Source organism: Sprattus sprattus (assembly GCF_963457725.1).
Source record: "Sprattus sprattus genome assembly, chromosome: 16".
NCBI lineage: Eukaryota > Metazoa > Chordata > Actinopteri > Clupeiformes > Clupeidae > Sprattus > Sprattus sprattus.
This window is the reverse complement of record NC_137914.1, coordinates 25,913,518-25,928,517: the sequence shown is the minus strand read 5'-3', so window position 1 is coordinate 25,928,517 and position 15,000 is coordinate 25,913,518. Positions and strand designations below refer to the sequence as shown.

Below are 15,000 nucleotides of genomic sequence, written 5' to 3'. Positions count from 1 at the left end.
CTTAGAGTACAGTATACAAACACCAGCACCCTGCAACACAGTTCATCATACTCTTAGAGTTCAGTATACAAACACCAGCACCCTGCAACACAGTTCATCATACTCTAAGAGTTCAGTATACAAACACCAGCACCCTGCAACACAGTTCACTCATCCTCTAAGAGTTCAATATACAAACACTCGCACTCTGCATTACAGTTCACTCATTCTCTTAGAGTAGCCTACAGTATACGAACACCAGCACCCTGCAACACAGTTCATCATACTCTAGAGTACAGTATACTAACACCAGCACCCTGTATTACAGTTCACTCATACTCTTAGAGAACAGTATACAAACACTCGCACAGAGTGCACTTCCAGTGTAAAGTGCAAATGCACGTTCACAAACACACTAAAACACATGTGCATTGGGTAAGTGCCGGCTGTGTGCCTGTACTTATGTACTCTCAGAGAAGTACACAGGGTGAACTCACACAACAGACAACACACACAAATACAAGCATACACCAAAGGGACAGAGCACACTCTCTCTCTCTCTCTCACACACACACACACACACACACACACACACACACAAACACACACACACGCACAAAATTACATTTGCTATTCCTGTTCATAGAATGGGTGATGTAGTGACACTGTAATGACAGGTTTGGGTCTGAAAGAGTGTGGGCACCAATTAGCCTAATAAGTGAATTGAAAGTGTGGAGACGGAGAGAGAAAAGGGACATAAAAGAGGCTCATTAGCAGCAGTCCCCATTTACATTTCTGTTTCTCTCTTTTACCAATCTCTGTCCTCAGCCCCTTCATTTTCCTCTGAGTAATTTCTGGACATAGCGATCTCTCTCTTTCTCTCTCTCTGTCTCTCTCTCACTCTGTGTGTTTGTGTGTATGAGAGAGAGAGGGAGGTAGAGAGAGAGAGGGAGAGAGGAAGGGAGGGAAAGAGAGCAAGAGAGATAAAGACTGAAAGAGGGTCTTTGTTTGTGTTTTGCATGGACTGTGAGGAACGTTAAAAGCCTCTATTGACTGGTGTGATGTATATATATATGAGCAGTCCCTGCGGGCAGCATATACCATCTGTATCTGTGCTGCACACCCTGCAGCCTCGTCCATATGAGCATTAATCATCAGCCCATTAGCATGTGTGCTGTTCTGATGTACAGGGCTCTTAAACACATCTATAGTACAGAGCTCCCTTTCTCTGGCAGACCCCACAACCCCGCATCTTACCACAATTAAGACACACTAAAACTTGAACTATGAGTGTTCACTATGAGAGCTCACACACACACACACACACACACACACACACTCTCATACACACACACACACACACACACACACACACACACACACACACACACACTGTGTTAAACTCTTCACTGTGGCTCTTAATCAGATTATAGACTTCAGCTACTGAACTGAGACAGGGGTCAAACCAGTGAGGTCAATGGCACCATGTGAAAAGACTTTGTGTGAGTTTGGGGATGAGAAAAAGAGTGAGAGAGAGAGAGAAACAGCCCAGCCAACAGAGAAACCACAAAATACCAGAGCGTGTGTGTGTGTGTGTGTGTGTGTGTGTGTGTGTGTGTGTGTGTGTGTGTGTGTGTGTGTGTGTCTGTGTGTGTGTGTGTGTGTGTGTGTGTGTGTGTGTAAAGCACAGGAATTCTGGTAAACTAAGTTCACTGGCGTCATCATCCACTGACAGATCTGTCAATCATTAAAGTGCCCCCTCCCCAATCCCCATGCACCTTTCACCCATTTCACTCTAACTGAGGTCATAAACATGAGACCCTTTTTCAAATGTATGCCAACATTTGGTCAGCACATGTCTGTATTCAACCGCATACCTAGAGTCAATACTGGCAAAACACTACATACCCCAAACAGTGGGCTACTAAAGACACTCGGCAGCTTTTGCGTTTCTGTATGTGATGGAATGCTGGTGTGTTGCCAAACTACCCAAATGCAGCACAGCTGGGCGCATCAGTTGAGTTGTTTTTTAGAGACCTGCTCTGTTACAGTAGGTATGCTAGTACACTGTGTTTACTCATGTCATAACTACAAAACACACTGTTACGTCTGTGTATTTAAACAATGTTTCACACCATGCCCTACTTTCAGTTCATGCACAAACATCCATGTCGCTCTGACCGTGACTGTAACTGACCCGTGGGTTGGAAGTGTGTGTGTGTGTGTGTGTTTGTGTGTCAGTGCCATGTCGCTCTGAGCATGACTGTAACTGACCCGTGGGTTGGAAGTGTGTGTTTGCTTGTGTTTCCGTACTGCAGGTGACCTGACCTGCGGCCCCTATTGGTCAGGTCAGTTCAGCTCAGCTTCCAACTCCGTCTGACCTCCACAGGTTATACTGCCATAATACCACAGTGGGCCCTGCTCCTGCCACTACTGTGAAGTTGCACCACAGGATAGCGTGTTCATCATGGGCCTGGATACACAGCAGATCTGAAGTTTACAAGCTGAATGTGTAACTTGGGATCGTTTCCAGTTAGCCTCGAAGGTAAACATGCAGTGCTGTTTACACTGTGGCCTATCTGGGCTACGTACCCTCATCATTTCACCAAAGGCAGACGTTTGTTAAGATGGTGCATAAACTACTATCTGGCAGATGTAATCTCTGAGAAAACTGCTCTAACCGAGCCGTGGTCAGTTTGGAGGCCGGGTCAGCATTGAGGAAACCCAGCAGTGGGATCGGCGTTGCTTGTGCAAAACAGACGACTTTTAATTATTTCTGCATCGGTGGTAAACGACAGTGTGACTCATTTCACACAACACAGAGCGAGGTGTGATTTGAACAACCTGTTCATACGCGACCCCACCATCTCCATAAGCCATGATGAGTCATTCGAGAACACTGAGAGGGGCTCAGTGCAGCTGCAGAAGGGATCAGCGCAGTCAATGCTGCAATCAGTGGCCAGTGGAGCCATAGCAGCTCTTGCAGCTGCCGCAGTCCTGCCAGCCTGTCAGACAAGAGGATCTCACAGAGAGAGAGAGCGAGTGTAAGAGAGAGAGAGAGGGAGAGAGAGAGAGAGAGCGAGGGAGAGAGAGAGAGAGAGTCATAGATAGAGTAAGAGAGAGGGAACTCTGATGCAGCTGCGTTCCCTGGTCCTCCTCATCTCTCTATCCACAGTACGGTGCATTCTTCCCACATCATGTGCACTGCACCAGACATTCTGGAAGAAAGTTCTAGACAACAAGAATGTGAAGCTTATAGGGATTGTTCACCCAAATGTTCACCAGACAGAGTAAACTGTGACTAAATGAGGCTACTGTACCGCTATCTTGTTTGTGATCAGTGACAGCTTAGCTAGCAGTAGAAGAATGTTAGCGTCTTTTGTTGCCCCCATGGTAACATGGTCAATGTTATTATTTACGTGTCAACAGTGTTCACCTCGTCAGGAACCTTACCGGTGCCAAAGCTTGTATACACTACCTACTGGTTCACCTCATATATGAAGGCCTGGATCAAATGATCTAGGGCAAATATGAGGAAAGTACAGAAGCCCCAGGATATAGGGAATGGGGCCTGGGGGTCATGTAGGTCATGTAGGTCATGTCCCTGCTACATATGAGCTAACCACAACCAACACAATCAAAAAATATAGACACCAGCGGCGATCATCAGGATCCAAGTTGATGTGCAAAGCGCCCCAAGTGGCAAAAGGTTGAAGTCACAGCTTGAACAGATGAAAAAAGAAATTGGCACTTTTGGAAATGTGAGCAAATGGGGCCAAGTAAGACACATTTTTAGGTTAAGCAGTTCTTTGAGATAATTAAATGTGTATGTTGTGTCTCCTATGTAATTAGCTGACCAGAGGTGGGGTAAGAGATATTCCACCTATCATACTGAAATATTTGCGAAGAGCAAATCCAAAAAGATGAGGGCCACAGCAACACTAGCAAATTGAGAGAATGACTCAAAACTGTCCCTACAATAAGATCTATTGATCTTTGGATAATACTCAGAGGTGCAGCTACCTGAGTGTACCCCACTGCCAACAAGAGATCCAAACAAGCCCCTATGAAGGCTTCCCTTAGTTGCTCATTGCTTGTCCTGCATAGCTATCGCAGGTTGGCCAGAACCTCTCCTCAGTGGTGCGCCTCCAGCAGATACTGCGCTCGTCACACAGCTGAAACTGCTGGTTAAAAGCCATTCCATCCCAGTGACACCTCCTGCCCAAGCGAGGCGATACTGGTTGATCACTCGAGGCGTGGCAGTACTGAACATTTTGAGCTTGACTGGTAATGCACTTTCTTTCTTGCACAAGAGGAGGGAGTAGCTTGGGAGGACACACCCGGGCCTGCCAGTGTTCTATTCAGAGCAGCACAGGCAGCCATGGTGTGCATTGGGTTGGGCCATGTCCCACACTGTTGTGTTGCTGCATCAGATGTGATTAGCAGCTGAAGGAGCATCAGAAAGTTCCATTAATCAATGGTCCCCTGTGTCTATTGATTACCCCACCTCCGGTGGCTAAAAGTGCTGATGCCAAGCAAGTATGCCCTGCTGCCATTGACGTCACGTTCAGAGATCCGCACCGACAAGTACTACTGTTTCGCTCAGCTGTAACCTGCAATGATTTTTCAGCATTTTCTCTGGGTTCTACACAGCTTCATTTCACAGCATACAACTGAAAGAGCACGGCATCAGTTTCTTCTGAATCCCCTCCTCTTGTTCAATGTGAGGAGAATTCACCTTGGCCTTGGTGGCAGTGTTGGTCTGCGCGATTATCAGGAGTTCATTCTGACTGTTCCTCGCTGTCAGGCACGCCCACTTTCAGAGCGCCTGTGCAAATGGTGGTGTTTATGCCCCCTGTCTCTATACTTGGACAATACAATCAGTTGGGGCTATACAATCCAATTTGCGAGACCACTGCCACCCTTTCAAGGGGTCCTGGGATCAACATTTGCTTGTCCCCAGCTAGATAAGGGATGTAGGGGACTCTATATTGGATCTATGGGTGCAGTCTATAGGCTAGGTGCACGAAATACTCAGTGTGGGCTGTTTGTTTCCTGTTTAGCCAGGTGTATTTGAACCTGCCGCTATTCTGAATGTAATTAGTGTCTACACGTCCTTCTTTATCGTAACGCTGATTCACTAGGTGCAACACCCAACCAGGTCCGTGTAGACGCTAATTACATTCAGAATAGCGGCAGGTTCAAATACACCTGGCTAAACAGGAAACAAACAGCCCACACCGAGTGTTTCGTGCACCTAGCCTATACTGGATCTACAGTGCATTCTATATTGGATCTACGAGGCTATGTTGCCCATAAGTCTTTCAGGAGCTCTTGAAGGCAGAACAATCAGGCAATTGGTTTCTGTCAATTGACCTAGCTTTGCATTTCAGGGATCTGTCTATCAGTATTCCAGATTGCATTTTGGTTTTTCATTAGCGCCTCACACCTTCTCCAAGTGGATGCGGCTCTAGAGCCTTTACACAGAGAGGGCCTAATAGTTTTGCATTACCTGGAGGACTGATTACTTGGAGCTCCAAATATCGTGCTTAGGGTTTGCATTAAACTGGGAGAAGAGTATGCTGGTCCCATCCCAGACAGCCACCTTCATAGGGCTTACTCTGAATGCAGTGGGTTGTGCACGCCTCTCCAATGAGCAGCACAGACAACATGTGTTGACAGCCTAGGTGCTCATTGGAGAGGCGTGCAAACTCAAGGCCCAGATCCGGCCCGCCAAGTGGTTTCATCTGGCCCACTGGCTCCTCAGAACGTTGCAAAAAGTGCCATTGATTTGAATGAGCCACGGTTTAATTTTATTTGGCCCGCCAGATAATATGTAAAGTCTATCAGAGCTGGTCTGCCACAGCCACTGGTATGTCGCACCCCTAATACTGCAAGTCCCACAACTCACTGCCACCAAGTTGGTAGCCTACGTCAATCTAGGCGAGCAAGTGCAAGCCCTTGCCCCACTGTCTGCAGCCCTATCACCTGAAGTTAAAGTTTAGCTTGAGGCCTGTCTCTCTCCCCCCAAAAAATGGCCAAACGAAAGGGGGACTTTGAAAACAGTTTTTTTTTTTTTTCATAAATATGGAATATGTCCGGCCCTTGACTTGCACAGAGTTTTTGACCCTTTGTGTATTTGAGTTTGACACCTCTGGCCTAGAGGGTGTCTGCACAGACAATTATGTCTCTGGTGGACATGATGGCAGCAGTGCATGTTTCATAGGCATCACACATATTTTGTCCTTTTTGCAGTCTTTGCTGGATGCGGGCAGGGTCACAATACTATCAGGTATATGTTGCTGCAATCTTGGCATGTCATGAAGGGTTGCAGGGTGTGCAACTCTTTTGTGTTGTTTTCTGAAGGGTGCGTTTCAGTCAAGGCCACTGTCTGCAGCAGGTTACATTTCCTCAGTGGGACCTCTTGACGGTACTTCACAGCCTTTGCCCAGCGCCTTTCGGAGAGTCTCAGTATGCCTTGTCCTTAAAGACAGCGCTGTTCCTAGCCCTGACTTCAGCCAAGAGAGTTAGTGGTTTGTGTATGTTATTAGTTAGCCCAGCCTCTTTCTGAGTGCAGGCATGGTGGTGTTGCATCCTAACAATGCTTTCTTGCCAAAGGTAATTTCATCAGCATTTAGTTCAAAGGTGGTGACTTTATTGGCTTTCATCCCCCACCCCATGTATCTGCAGAGGATGACAGATTGAACCTTCTCTGTCCCTTGGCGCATTGACATATAACATTCAGTGCACTTCAGCAGTTCTTAGCCCAGACCAGTTGTTTGTTTTGCTGCAACGGCCATCACATTAGCTGTGTGAAACTATCACAGTCACATATGTCTGGGGGCAGAGGCTGCGGGCGGACTCAATGGCAGCCTCAGCAGCACTGTTTCCAGGTGTCTCCGTTAGTGTTAGTGTTCCGCTGTTTTGTGGTCGTCGCCTTTCATTAAATAATGTCTCATGGACATAATAACTGATTCCCTGTCTGAGGCTGTGTTAGGAATTATCGCAGACAAGGGGCCGAAGCTGACAGTTATGCTACATAAAGTGAGTTATAAATGGCCCTAGATGGTGTTATCCCCTCATCCCCAACACTGTTGGAACACAGCTGGGTGTAACTCATCTAGTTCCACATCATGGCTATAGCGGAGCAGTTAGAGGGTTGCGTCCATATTAACTGGGCATGTCATTTTAGTTCGACAAGGTGGGGGCCTGACGGTGGGGTAAGAGACCCACTTTGGGGGGGGGGGGGCTCCACAGCCAAGAAACTACTCTCTCTAAAGTGCTCTCCCCAGCCTCTCCCCTATACATGATTTACAGGCATATTATTGTTATGACTGGTTGGAGACTTCCTTGGCCAGATTTGCTGAATGTCACAATAGGCATCATTTGTTTTCTAGCTAATTAACAGGCTTGAACTGCTTACAGAGGCCAGGTTTTACACATTAGAACTAAAAAGGCTCTAGCATATCTGGGGATCCCACTGCCATGCTGTGGCCCTACATTAAAATAGCTCATCAATAAGGAAAATGTTTTTTTTTCTAACAAGTAAGCAGGTGTGCCTTTGGTGTGTGCGATGAATCCCTTAAGTAGACTAATTCAATAAATCTAGGAAATCTAGTAGACATAGTTGCCCTGCTCACACATAACTACCACAAAAGAAAAGTATTTAAACTGAAACTATCACTTGGTTAGTCAGAGGCGGGAAAGCAACTGTTACCATGGAAACTGCATGACTGGAGAAGTACCATACTCAAAGGAGGCTGAAGGTTGCCAGGGCAACAAAGGCTGGGAGAAACCATAGGTATTTAGCCTTAGGCTTGCGCAGTCTCAGTGCAACCGTTACATAGGATTGAATGTGCTGCGCATGTGATGGAAAGAGGAAGTGCGGTTTTGCAGAGTTGAAATTTAACGGAAAATTTAGCCGAGGTTACAAAAGTAACTGATGAAAAAAATAAGTTCGACAGTGAGATGAGTGAAACAGTGTAGAAGTTGTCTTGTTAATATATTCCCTGTATTTTGTAGGTGAGAGTTGAGAGGTCTGACGCCGACGTGTTTTCAAACAAGGTGCATACACGATATGCGTCTCACACACACACTTGCACGCGCACACACACAATAAGCATGCACGTACACGTACACAGAGAAAACTACTATAGGCTGTGTGTAAACTGCAGGTGTAAATCCTGCCTCCCTCTGTGACCTTAGCATGTGACAGTCACAGAGGAGAAGCCAGAAAACCATTGTCGCTGTTACTAGCGAGTTGGTTTGCTACTATTCCATAAAACCTGACACCGATGTGTCCCCCACCCCCCGTATTGTACTACAAAATGCAAACTGACCTTGGCGGTACATCCGGCTCCCAGTAGCGACAGAATAAATGTTGTCCGTCAGCGTTGACTATGTGCGGCAGGTCGTCGTAGGGGGTACCTTGCGGACTCCGTCGCGGTGTCCCTTGCTCCGGCATGGTAGTGCGACTGAACGTTTCTGTAATGCAGTCACGCAGGACGGTCAGGACATCAGAGCTGAGCCAGAATGATACCGCGGCGACCACTATGCAGGTGGTTAAGGCGTTCATTGTTTCATTCATTTCAGCCGCACTATAGTGCGCGACACATATAGGCTACACTACTGAATGTTTTCAATTAGGTTTACAGCCACTGACGTCACAGAGCTAGGGCTCCATTTCACACATAAGTGACCAACATAAACCACACATAAGACACACCGGCTAACGAAATGATGGAAAAAAAGAGGCCGACGCGTGTGCGGTACAAAGACTACAGCTACACAACTTCCTATAGACTGACGATGCAGAACTATCGCAGAAACTCGGGCTGGTCAGCAGCACGCTCAAAAAGAAAGCACAGCAAAAATAGGCTCAAGCCTTGGCTGCTCCCAGCGCCTCTGCTGGAGATATCGTCAACAGCTTGAATTAACCCGCTATTGGAAAGAAATGTTAATAATCTTTGTATAAACTATTTATTTAGGTCGACAGAAATCAGCTAAGCCTAACCTATGCATACCAGAGAACAGGTTCAGTTCTAACCTTATGCCTAGCATACACTGTAGCCTCTGTAGTAACACTTGTTCACTAACCCTCATATTTGTGAGACGATAGTAACATAAAAACAACACTGAATACTGTTTTATGTTAATATGCACAGACTATAGCGTAGGGCAGGCTATTGTATGCGAGGAAGATTGGTTCTTATCGCCTAAAATATCAAATGAAAGCGAAGACCACTTAACATTAAAAAACACTCATATCTTATTTTACATAATTGGATTATGGCCAAGCTTGTACGTTTTGACCCCCCAAATTATTAAACTAAAGTTTTACACACAAAGACACGAGTGAATGAGTGCGCATCTCAACATTGCATGTTGAACCTGCCAGTCCGTCTCGATAGAAGTCGGTCAGAACTTGTTCAACTTTCTAACCTCCACTGTCAAAAGTAAACTTACCTAGTCTGTTGGGAAGTGTGACAAATCAGTTAGCCTTAGCAGGTATGAGAAAGTAATGAAACCAGTTAAGCTGTCCGGTATTGGGGCGGGCGGAGGGAGGACTAGAGTGCTCGATCTCGGCGTTTTCACACTTTAGGGCAATGTGCTTTCCCTCTGATGCTACGATTCAAACTGCTGGGTGGAGACAGAAGTGCGAGACCATAGAAGGGGGCGCATGCACACACAGAGAGATACAAGCGCGCGCACACACACACACACACCGCTCCCTCGAATAATAAGTTAATTAAATTAAACTGGACTAATATCTATTGTATTATTTGTCAAGTATCAAGTTCGCAAACAGGAACAGTCTGTTTCCACGAAATATTCTTAGTGACATTTAAACTGGTTCCTCTCAGCCTGCTCTATGTTGTTGGAATGTCATGTGGGCTCAGCTGTTTTGTAGGTGTTAAGACACCACAGATAATTTAACAGAGACAAAAGGCTTCTGTATGCTTAAAGCCTATTTAGCTCTGCACATATCTGTTGACCAAAAAAGCTATGAGAGAAAAGGAGAAGAAAAAAGAGGAAAATAGTCTTCGTCAAGTTTACTTGGTGAGAAAGAAGTTTTGAGTCGCTTAACTTAATTCCTAGCAAACAATGCAAATTCCAATGGTCACAATTTTTTATTCATGTGAATTTCCATCAATAAATAAAAGAACACAAAACATTGCCTTCAATAAAAATCAAACTGATGATCACCTGATCATGTACAACCACCTGCATTGCATTTTGTTATGCTGTCTCTTGTCATAATATTTCCTGCCACGATAGAGTCTGTATATGTGGTCATTTAAAATAAATATTTGAGCTTAATATCAACTTCCTTAATGAGGGCACTTTGCATGGACTCTAATCTGACCAGAAACAGATGATAGGCCAGGCACTGAAATATAAATATGGCTTAATGAATCATGGCCCAAATAGAAAAAGGCATTTCATGTGAATAATGTGGCATATAATAATGAAGTGTAGTCTTTCGTCGTAGATGACACAAATCAGTAAATTCAGGTGGGTTTTCTTGTCATGTTGTCTCATTCAGTCATGCCTTGTTATGACTGCCATAAAGTTTAATGTGTGTCTTGAGCTGAAAATGTGAAAATACTCACAAATTCCTTTTAGCAGAAATGAGGGAAACAAACATAAGCCATCGCCCTGAACACATATCAGCAGAGATCTCAGCAAGTAGGAATCTATTTTCATTTCATAGTGGGCCAAAATCATTTAGTTACAGTACAAACACAAAATTAGAGGAACAGGAAATGAGAGGAGATCTGCTGTCTCTGGGCACTTCCCTTCGGAAGTTTCGTACCTCTGTGCCTGTGTGTGTGTGTGTGTGTGTGTTTCCATCCTCAAATATGCAAAATTCAAAACTGTGTTCCATCCATTGCCTGAAAAACAAACAGCAACAGAAAGTGAGAAAGAGTGGGAGCATTTTGAAGCAATGTTCCTCTAGTTAAACTTGTCCAGGCCATCCTCCTCTGTTCTGATTACAGTCCATGTGAATGTGGCTTGCGGTGCATTCTCTTTAATGACCTGTGCTCTAGATGCTCTTTGATGACTTTGATGCTTAGTTCTAAAGGGGAGAACGATGTTTTTTTAAATAAAAATATCAGGACATCATGTTGTTTTTACAAAAGCTGGCTGATTAAATAACTGAGAACAGCACAATGTTACTAAAGGCGTAAGTAAAGGCATCTATGCAGGATGGACATAAATGATCAGCCACTTCTGGTGTACAGAAATAGGGATCTCACGTATTCAAAATGACACACCTCGTTTCCCTAAATGTGTCAGCCAGTACTAAGATGTGTGCTGAGGCTAATAACACACACATCTGCTGTACATTATTATATAAAGTGTGATGTCTGTAAAGTGTTAGTACACTCAAATCTCAGATGTTTGTGTTGTGTGTGTGTGTGTGTGTGTGTGTGTGTGTGTGTGTGTGTGTGTGTGTGTGTGTGTGTGTGTGTGTGTGTGTGTGTGTGTGTATGTGTGTGTGTGTGTGTGTGTGTGTGTGTGTGTGTGTGTGTGTGTGTGCAAGGAGGTGTCTTCGACATGTGTCTAACCTCGTCCTGTCCCTCTGCCTTGCAGTACAGTACGGCATCATGCACAGAGGTGAAAAGGATTGCTTTGGTCACTTTTTCACTGAAGAAGCCTCCCTTCTCCAGACTCTCCACCACACAACCTGCAAAGTTGAAGGGAGAGCCAGCACAGAATGAGAGAGATAGACAGATAGGAGGAGAAATGAGAGGGAATAAGTGAGTTTGTGTCTGTGTTGGGGTACTTTACTAACAGCACATAAACATCATCGGGAGAACTGATGATGACAGAAAGTGATCAGCAACTGTGGTAAATTAGCTGTAATTAGAGTTACGATAAAGATCTTCTCGTCTCATTTGGGCTGAGGCTAGTCAACAGGAAACGCCGCGCCCGTAGTCAGACAAACTCTCAATACAAATCTCCCAGTTGAACCTTTATGTTGGGTGAGTGTAGAGTTTATTATCATGGTCAACTGTGTACCTGTAGGTGGAAATGATAAATTACTCACTCTGACAACCAGCTAGCAGCACCATCACTCCCACTTCACCATAGTCCTTACGAATCTAGGAGAGAGAGAGAGAGAAAGAGAGAGAGAGAGAGAGAGGTAGGAGCTGTAACCCTTGAAGACAGCATCAAACTTCATCAAAAATTCATGAAAATACACAGGTGCAATGCACTGGGACTAGTAAGGTAATAAGAGATGCTCAAACATTAAAAAGGAAGTATAATATATTATAACACAGGGGAAGATGCAGTATAAAATGTTAAAACACAGAAGAAGATTGGTTCCATAACTGGTATTTCAGTTGCTTGTAAACAACTTCAGAGTTGTTTAGTCTTAGTGTTCCCATGCTCTTCTGTTTGCCTCATCACTTTCTCAGAGACAGCATCCTCTTAGCCAGGACACCGGGGCCCACCAGGTACCTAAGTAGGAGCAAGATGGTGACTCACGTTGCTTAGGGTCTTGACTCCCACTGTATCCAGGAAGTTACACGCACTCAACTCTAGGATGATGGCACGAGGGAGGGTGGGTCCTGGCTTTGTGTCCACCTCAATGGTAAACACCACCTGCTCCTTCACCGAGTCATCAGACTCTTCTCCCTGTCACACACACACACCACAACTGATATCAGGTTCCTGTCAGTGTCCACACACACACACTGTCAACATATACAGTACCGGTGAACATTTAAGGACACACGCGCACACACACTTACAAAATATACAGATGTACATTTAAAGAAAAATACACACACACACACATACACACACACACACACACACACACACACACACACACACACACACACACACACACACACACACACACACACACACACACACACACACACACACACACACACACACACCACACACACACACACACACCACACACACACACACACCACACACCCACACACACCTTTTCAGTAATTTCTGTCTTAGCCAGCTTCTTAGCCTTTTTGGCCTCCTTCTTCTCTTTTCTCTTTCTCTTATTCTCAAGCTTCTTCCTGTGTGACAGCACTTTAGCGATGTCCACCCCACTCTGTAAAACAATGATGCACACTTTGACACACGTGCCTCGCTAAGCTACAGAATGCGAAGTATGCACAAAATGCAGTATGGGTGTGTGTCTGGAGGATTACCTTCTCAGCCAGGGCATCTGCGTACATTTCAGCGTTGGCAAAATAAAGAGTCGCAGAGGAGCGGAAGATCATCAGCTCTGGGATCTCTTTCACCTGAGAAACACAACACACAGAGCTCGCAATCTATTCCTCAACATCAATCATTTTCTTTCACACAGCTCACAGTCTCCAACATGTGCATTTACACAAAGCATAGAAATAGCAAAACTCAAATGCAGCTTCCACACCCTAATCAAGCTGTCAGCCGTTCAATGCCTGACTCCTGTCATCAGACCAACACTTGACCATCCACTACACGACACCTGCAATTCACCAGCCCACATTAGTGCAATGTTGTCATGGTTACCTGATTATAGTCCTCTATGGGTCTGTAAATATCTGTTCCAGGAACCTGTCCGAGCAGGGAGTACTTAGGCCTGAAACATTCACACAGACACACGCAGAGCATTGGTATAATGTGTCAATCTGAACAGTTTGCCAATGTTGTTGATGTCAGTTTGTTTTTCCTGTTCATTCTTAAAAGGCGGTGACACCTTGTTTGCTTTCCCCTTTGAACTATAGAGACACTATAGAGTATTTCTAAAAAGAGAGAGAGAGAGAGAGAAAGTGAGTGTCTTCTGTGTTGTTGTTTCAGTGAGTCTTTCTCTCGCTCTCTCTCACTTTCTCTCTCTCTCTCTCTCTCTGTGTATGAGTGTGTGCATGTGTGTGTGTTTGTGTAATCGGAGCTCACAGCTGTGTTCTGAAGATGACAGTGAGCATGGAGAAGGCAATGGAGGCAGCCAGACCCAGGTCAGGGTTAAACAATACGGTCAGGATAAGAGTCATCACCCACACCAGCTGGAGATAGACACGTCCAAAGGGAAATGAAAGCGTTCATCAATTTTAGACTTCCTTATTTTTCTGCTTTCTGATAGCCTCATTGATTTCTCCCAGCTCCCTCTTACCATGTCTACCCTGTTGCTGTTCCACAGGGTTTTGATGTCACCAAATTGCTTCATCATTCCATGCAGGTTGACAAAAATGATGGCTGCCAGAACAGCCTATGGAAAGACACACACACACACACACACACACACACACACACACACACACACACACACACACACACACACACACACACACACACACACACACACACACACACACACACACACCACCACACAACATCATTCATCAAGTAAAATATAAGCACATGACAGGGGCGAGTGGAAAGAACTGTGGCAACATACACACACACACACTCACACATTCACACCCACACAAACACACACACATCATTCAGTACATGTGCTGTGTGCATTCTGTGCATAAGTAAAATATAGGCACATGGCAGGGGTGACTGGAAAGAACTCTGCAACTAAAACACACACGCACACACACACACACACACACACACACACACGCACACACACGCACACACACACACACACACACACACACACACACACACACACACACACACACACACACACACACACCCACACACAGACACCCACACACCCACACACACACACACACACACACACACTAATTCATTCCTACTGCACCTTTGGAAGCTGTTCAAATAGCATCCCGATCCATAGCAGGATGACTAAGATGACTACAGCTGAGAGGGCCCCAGCCACCTGGCCAAAAGAAAGAAGGCAGTGAACATCGTCAGGGCTGGCTGATGGAAAGCGATTCAATTCTCACAGCAGCTTGATCATTTCATGCAGACCGTGTCAATTGTGTCTCTCTCCGAGACGTAGGAGAGTAATTGCTGAAGTGATTGCTTCAGAAGCAACCCTTCAGAGAGGTCTTTGACTGATGGCAGCTAGCAGCTATATGT

General features: G+C 45.2%; 2 protein-coding genes across 2 annotated transcripts in view; both read right to left on the bottom strand.

Moving 5' to 3' along the window:
* mgll (monoglyceride lipase) overlaps positions 1-8,478 on the bottom strand; it is a gene marked incomplete at its 3' end in the record, with an annotated part of 14,965 nt that extends 6,487 nt beyond the window's left edge. The window contains exon 1 of the mRNA XM_080853400.1: positions 8,319-8,478. Coding sequence (XP_080709526.1) covers positions 8,319-8,443 — 125 coding nt within the window. The 5' untranslated portion in view covers positions 8,444-8,478. The remainder of the gene's footprint in view (positions 1-8,318) is intronic.
* A 2,372-nt stretch (positions 8,479-10,850) lies between these two features.
* Positions 10,851-15,000, bottom strand: part of slc26a6.2 (solute carrier family 26 member 6, tandem duplicate 2) — a gene marked incomplete at both ends in the record, with an annotated part of 11,126 nt that continues 6,976 nt past the window's right edge. Inside the window, 10 exons of the mRNA XM_080853860.1 lie at positions 10,851-10,874; positions 11,553-11,671; positions 12,035-12,089; positions 12,478-12,627; positions 12,950-13,072; positions 13,173-13,265; positions 13,519-13,588; positions 13,903-14,009; positions 14,117-14,212; positions 14,720-14,797. Coding sequence (XP_080709986.1) covers positions 10,851-10,874; positions 11,553-11,671; positions 12,035-12,089; positions 12,478-12,627; positions 12,950-13,072; positions 13,173-13,265; positions 13,519-13,588; positions 13,903-14,009; positions 14,117-14,212; positions 14,720-14,797 — 915 coding nt within the window. The remainder of the gene's footprint in view (positions 10,875-11,552; positions 11,672-12,034; positions 12,090-12,477; positions 12,628-12,949; positions 13,073-13,172; positions 13,266-13,518; positions 13,589-13,902; positions 14,010-14,116; positions 14,213-14,719; positions 14,798-15,000) is intronic.